This window comes from Etheostoma spectabile, chromosome 5, assembly GCF_008692095.1.
Source record: "Etheostoma spectabile isolate EspeVRDwgs_2016 chromosome 5, UIUC_Espe_1.0, whole genome shotgun sequence".
Classification (NCBI taxonomy): domain Eukaryota; kingdom Metazoa; phylum Chordata; class Actinopteri; order Perciformes; family Percidae; genus Etheostoma; species Etheostoma spectabile.
The window spans coordinates 1,076,988-1,084,218 of NC_045737.1; the positions used below are offsets into that span (position 1 = coordinate 1,076,988).

The 7,231-nt window shown below is 40.2% G+C and overlaps 1 protein-coding gene across 2 annotated transcripts in view; it reads left to right on the plus strand.

Annotated features, from left to right (window-relative positions):
• The window catches only part of slc4a5a (solute carrier family 4 member 5a), a 50,082-nt gene extending 44,011 nt beyond the window's left edge, over nt 1–6,071 (plus strand). For both annotated transcript variants that reach the window (XM_032516075.1, XM_032516076.1), the window contains exon 26: nt 5,658–6,071. In XM_032516075.1, the coding sequence (XP_032371966.1) occupies nt 5,658–5,823 (166 nt within the window). In that variant the 3' untranslated portion in view covers nt 5,824–6,071. The remainder of the gene's footprint in view (nt 1–5,657) is intronic.
• The last annotated feature ends 1,160 nt before the right edge of the window (nt 6,072–7,231 follow it).

A 7,231-nucleotide genomic window follows, 5' to 3' on the forward strand; every position in this document is an offset into this window, starting at 1 on the left:
GTGTGAATGATGGAAATAAAATCTAACTTTTTGTGACATATTATTTGAATGTCTAATCTGTCACGTAATGCCTTTTGGAGATTTTTACATCTTTTCTTGGCTTTTCTTGGCTTCTTTATTAAACATTATTATTAGTAAACATTATACAAATTTTTACCTGGGGTGCCCAAACTTTCGAGCCCCACTCTACCAGAAGACTTACAACTTTCAGACTTGTTGCCCACATCACAACTACGTCGTCAAGCTCAGTTGGAGGCTGCGCAGTAACGCCTAGCTATCACCAGAAAAGTGCTTCTATTTTCAATTCAATTCAATTTTATTTATAGTATCAATTTCCTTCACTGGTCTCCGTCCAAAACAATGGGATCTGTTGGTCCATTTCTTTAATTGTCTATGAGCGTCTACCCCAGTTAATGCAAGCATAAAGTTCAACTTCCAAGCCAATTGGAATACTTGAAATTGATGGTGGTTGTCAATATTCATAAAAAATTACAAAAAAAAAATGTTTGTGAAGGGCAATACAGATTTTGATACACTACAAACTACAACCGTTACACAATGTGGCTTTAAGTACATTACCATGCAGTTTGAAGAGTATGCCATGTGAGTGTAGCAGCAGCCTCGAAATGACTCCCAGTCTTCAATTTATTTGACCAGCTTTTGAGATGTCTGCCTCTTTATGCCTCCCTGCAAAACAATGGAGGTGATGAAATTTTGTTTGCGGTGCTCTCAGCAATAAAAAAATGTGTTAAAAAAGAGTAGCAGTTCGCTCCAGTAACATTGGCCCTCCCTGATATACTATATAATCCACAAAACACATTTTCTACCAACTAAATCGCAATGTGACTATTTCTTTGATCGAAAGAAGTTCTCAAACTACCAATGCAAGTAAGTTGTAATATGTTTTTTGTAATTTGGATGAACTGACTCTATAAAACATGTCTATATACACAGCTTCAAATAGATAAATGATCACAACAAACCCAAATTGGGCGGCTGTGGCTCAGTGGTAGAGCGGTTGCCTGCCAATTGGAAGGTTGGTGGTTCGATCCCCGCCCCTGCAGTCATTGTCGAAGTGTCCTTGGGCAAGACACTGAACCCCGAGTTGCCCCCGGTGCTGCCCATCGGAGTGTGAATGTGTGTGAATGTTTATCTGATGAGCAGGTGGCACCTTGTACGGCAGCCCCGGCCACAGTGTATGAATGTGTGTGAATGGTGAATGTTTCCTGTAGATGTAAAAGCGCTTTGAGCAGTTGTTAAGACTGGAAAAGCGCTATATAAATACAGCACATTTACAAATACCGAAAGAGACACAATAGCATGAAAGTAGTCTATTTAAGCCCCAATTTTGTTGTATTGCATTACATTATGGTGCTTTTCCCTTTAAATATCTATGCTGTTGTGAACTGTATTGTTTAACTTCCTAATTCATTAAGTGTTTTATTACACAGCCTTTAACTATTGATTGCCCTCTATAACTTTTTCAGTCCTTCCATGGTTCATTTTCCAATGTTCATAATAAATGGAAAGGATTCACATGGTCACTTTTGTGGGTGGACATGTGCATCAATCCAATTGCTGACAGATTATTTACACGTTACATTGTCCTCATAGTCCAGTTTTCCCTCATTGTCATGTCTGAGCTCAGTCTCCTCTCCATGCACTTTAAGGCAATGCAGATCATTGTGATGTTATTAATTGTATAATCCTGCTGCTACTCTTCCTGTATCATGTGCTTAATATTTAACAGTATTTGCACTGCACTGCCGTTTGTACACCCAAATTAGCATATTGTAATTCTTTATTGATTCATTGATTGATTTATGAAAGCTTGTGACTTTGAGGTGAAGGATGATGACCTGATATGCATGCTGTATAGTTTGTGTCTCAAAGGCAATCATCAGGTTTATTTGTTTAGATTAATTAACACATATGGAATTCAAATAGATGAATAAAAATACTGTGTGGTATATTAAGTCTGTTGCAAATCTAGTACATGTAGAGGATTAATTGTAGGCCACTTTGTGTCCAACTGTATAATCCATCCACCCATCCATCCATCCACATGCAACAAGCATCAATGTTTTGGTTGTTTCTTTTTCCTTCATGTGCTGAATCATTTTAGCTAATCCGTCTTTGATGCTCACACCTGCATGGGAAATTTAGCCCGACCCTAGCTTTTTGCTCTCTGAACTACCCGCACCTGGAGCCGCAGCACTTTCAATGGAAATGTTTGTATTGAAAATGCAGCTGATGCTAGGCTATTTCTGGTAACCTTTTCCTCAATATGCCATACAATGAACCACAATACTTATTTTGACTCTGTTTTTTGTTTTTTTTGTGGGAGATTCAGAATTTCAAACATCATGTCTGCATTGCTTTGAAAGAGGCATGGTTTGGAATTGACTGTGAAACTGGTTATTGATTAACATTAATTTTGTTTTGCAAGATGTTGCGAGAGATAGATTTAGATGTAGAAAACTTTGCTATAATATGATTTTCTTTCATGCCTTTCCACCGGCCTATAATGCATTCCATCACCAAATCTTACAAACCCATCTGTTTATACAGCTATTTAAAATGATAAGGCCTCCAAATAAGGTTATGCATTCAGTTATTTGTTGAACAAAAATGTTGCATGTATTGACTTAAACAGTGCCAAAGGCGTAAGGTTGAATACAGATTTGCACAAATACACATAACCCAATCCAAATTTATTTATAAAGCACATTTAAAAAGTGCTGTACAATCAAAGATAACAAAAAAAAACAGTAAACACACAAAGACCAGTTTAAAAGACAAAAGGACAATAATAAACAGGCAACTTATAATGTAATTTTTGTGTTAAAAGCCTGTGAATAAAGAAGTATTTTAAGACAAGATCTAAATACGACTTGAGCTTTGACCATGGGAGAGCACATGCAGCCACTGCACAGCCAATATACTGACACTAAAAAGAAAATTAAATTACGTACAGGTGTCTGTTAGCAGTTAGCTCGCTCGTTAGCCGTGAGCTGTAACAGAGCGAGCAGCCGCCAGACTAACCTAGTGATCCATGCAGGACTTCACTGTGAGCGGACCGTTTAGAGACGATGTGGCTGGCAGGTAACGTTAACTGGTCCCTATGTACAAACAACATTATATTATAAACAATAGGTAACCCAGCAACGGCGATTATGAGCTTGTTCTCAGAATTAATGTTTTGGTAGGAACGAAAGTTTACTTTGTATGTTTCTCCGGAATCAGCTAGCGCAAAGGACGTCTATATTCTGATTGGTTGCTGGCGTTAGCCACCGCTTGCCGCTTCCATTGAAAATGAATGACCTCCGGTGACTTTAGAAGATAAGTGGGGGTGTGTACATTCAGTAAACATTCCTGGTTATGTGGCATTTGGTTTAAAAGAATTTATCTGCGATTATTGACTGTAGAAAGTGCTGCTACACTTTATTAGTGCCCAATGCTAACTATAGTAGCTAGCTACATGCTAACTGCAGGAAACTTTGTCATCTTGGCTGCCAATTTGTTAAATTCTTCCCAATTTCAAGTTGCATTCCTGCTAAAACATGTCCGATTGGGTACTGTTTAGTACAGAAGCCTTTGTCTGCGATTTTTGACGGTAGAAAGTCCTGTTTTGCCCCATTATAATCTAAAGTTAGCCTATTTCCAAATATTAAGAAGCTGCATGCTAATGCAAGGTAGCTATTATCTTGGCGGCCAATGCTGGTCATTTTCTCCAATTTCAAGGTAATTATTTCTGTGTCCAGTTGTGTAGTTTTTGGATTAGAATACATTATTTTAGATTTTTCATGGTACTAAGCCCCGCTTAAATGTTATACTCTGTTGCAGTAGCTCCAGTTTCAACCATAGACTGCTTTTTTTGTGATCACATTTTTTTTGTGTTTACATACTTACAGAACAAACAGTCACAAACAATTGCAAACAATACACTGAGACGGCGTGTCCAAGGACCAAAAAATAAATTAATAAAAAAAAATAAAAATAATAATAAAGCAGAGAGGAAAGACAAGAGGGAGGGAGACAAAACAACACACGCAGAAACAGACACACAAAAACAGACACACACACACAGACAGACACAAGAGAGGGACCAAACACCTGAGAGTTAGAGGTCTGTAGCTACAGCTCGGCCCTCATAGATTCAGCAATGTTCTGCCGAGTGTCCAGAGTCTTTCCCGCCGCTCTATGCATGCCGTGGAGAGACACATCCAAATAGGAAAGGATCCACATGCACATACACAGGTTGTGTCGCAGCTATAAGTCCAGCAACAGCATGTTTCTGAGTCCCAGAGAGCTGAAAGGCCAACAGGTCATTCAGATTAAAGACATTGGCAGTGACAGACACAGTAACACCACACAAGGCAGGAATTTTGGATGCAATATTGTTCCAGAACTGACCAACAGGGGAACACTCCCAGATCATGTGAAGATATGTCTCTTGTGCTTTTATTGGGCAGAAAGTGTACAAAGGGCTGTTAATTATTATCATGTGTTATGAATGACATTGTAGTGAATCTGCTGATGGTCTGGATTGCGTGATACTTCTGGAATGCTAGACGAGAGTGAGGCCTGGGCAATCACGTTTCCAGAGCCTCTCGATAGGAAGGGCAGAGCGGCCAGATATCATCAAGAACTGATAAAGCCTGGATACAATGCCACAGGTTTTTGGCTGCAAATTAAATAACTTACGGATAGATGGATGAGCAAAAAAGAGGAGACTGAATGCATTTTGTAAGTCAGAGAAGGGTAACAAGCCAGCGTCATATAAAATGGGTTTTAGATGATGAATTCCCCTTTGTTTCCATTGTTCGGCTGTTATCGGTCTCCCTCCTATCAAGGATGTTGTATTATTGAAAAATGGGGGAAGGTGTGCCAGTTACAAGCTACACTGCAGTATGTTTCAGCTAATCTCCAAAATACGATGAGAGATAATGGGGCGTAGTTCAAACTGTTTGTTAGAAACATTGGCGAAAAGAATGTCATGGAGTGTCATAGCACTTTCGGAGGTACGCCAGCAAACAGACGTATCTGGATTGAACCAGGTGAGGCGGGGTCTTAAGACAAAAGGACCAGAAATAATTTTTAAAGTTGGGGATTGAGAGGCCACCATCCTCTTTCCTTCTCTGTAGAGTAGACATCTTGAGTCGCGACAGCTTACCTTTCCAGATAAATTTATATACTGCTGACTGTAATTTACTCCAGTAGCCAGCAAGAGGGGACAGAGGCAGCATAGAGCTCACAAAATTGACCCTAGATAAACCATTCATTTTAACCACTGAGATATGGACTTGAATTGACTATGGAAACAAATAGAAATGGACTACCTGTTGGTTCCAAATGTGGCTTTAACTTTGCTCACTATATTAAACAACTCCCTCTTGGGGTGATAGTATGTAAAGGGCCTATTCATGGTTTAAATTCTTTCCCAGGCTTTGACTATCCCAGTCACTAGTCCTAGTCTTACCCATGAGGCATTGTGGCCACAGACAACCACTACAGCGGCTTATTTCACTCAAGTGTTTGGCTAGGGTCAAGATGCCACATGGCTGAGCTCCTCCACCCTCCCTGGCATCCCCCCTCAGACCCTCAGTGTTTTTGGCTGTGGGTGTGTATGGTAACTGGAGCTTGCCCTTCCTCAGCATCACCCTCCACCTGAAGATCTCGTGCCCATCGTCTCCGGCCATGCCTATGGGCCGAGGAATGGCCTGCCCTGTGCCCCAGGTCAAGATCGAGATGGAGTCGGACTACGACTCGGACATCGACCACCACCACCCTCGGGACATGAGCAGCGAGACCACGTTATAAAGCTGAGACTCAACGTCTTGTTGACGGAACAAAACTCCATGCAGCCAGTGCTGACCGGCGGATAGTATAAGGTGGCACAGACGGCTGTGAGCACGCTGACACCCTGACAGTCTGGCTGAAATGGGACTGATCCAATCAATGCAGTTGGGAAGGTTTCAGTTTTAACTTCATCTGATTTTTATATTGGGGCAGTCCTGACAAATTCTGCATCGATGAAATACAAATGTATACAATGTTTACTTGTTTGATGTACAGTTGTATTCAGAATACTAGCAGTGTGTTTAAAAAAGTGAGTAACGCTCAAAATCCTTAGAATAGATTTTAATTCCATGACATCAATGCATTGGGGACACTGCACTTTCAATTCCAATCAAAACATTACCAAAATTGATCAGGTTTCTGTTTTACCTTTACAGAAAGTGAAGAAAAAGGAATAGTAGGCTGTTCAAAAAATAGCAGTATTTTTAATTTTTCTTTACTAACTTAAACATTTACTGTATCAACTGAGAAATGTCTCAAGGGTTTGCTTTACTTTACTTTGAATCACTGCACTAATATTTAGTCGCATAACTATTATTTCTGAGAACTGCTTCACATCTGTGCAGCATGGAGTCGACCAACTTCTGGCACCTGTGACCAGGTATTCTAGCCCAGGACGATTGAACTACATTCCACATTTCCTCTGCATTACTGGATTTTGCCTTTTGATGTCACCCCACAAGTTTTCTATGGGATTGAGGTCTAAGGATTGGGCTGGTCACTCCATAACATCAATGTTGTTTATCTGGAACCAACACTTTGCTCGCTTACTGGTGTGTTTTGGGTCATTGTCTTGTTGAAAGACCTATTTCAAATGCTTTTCCTCTTCAGCATAAGGCAACATGGCCTCTTCAAGTATTGTGATGTATTGAAACTGATCCATAAATAGGCCCAACACCACAGTATGAGAAACATCCCCATAACATGATTTTTGCTAGTATTGGGGACAATGGGACTTTGGGGGGGGGGGGTGCTTCTAGCTGATAGCTTTGCTTCGCATAGCTTTCTTCTGATCGTAACAGAACTCACAGGTAACTTTAAGTCTTCTTTGTTTTCCCTAGAGCTTATCATTGGTTGAGCTTTTGCCATTTTGGTTATTCTTCGATCCATTCGAATGGTAGTTGACCTTTTTTTTCCTCCGCTCCAATCCACTTTTTAATCAAAGGCCGCTGTTCCTCAAAGCAATGTCTGGAACGACCCGTTTTGCTGAGTATTTCAGTGTGAAATGCACTACAACCAGCATGCCCAACATTTGCTTCCTTCCTTCCTTAAATATGGGCCATCATCAACATCAATCAACTCACTAATTGAACACAACACTACTATTACTTTGAACATGCCCCATTCAATTAAAGATTCAATTACACAG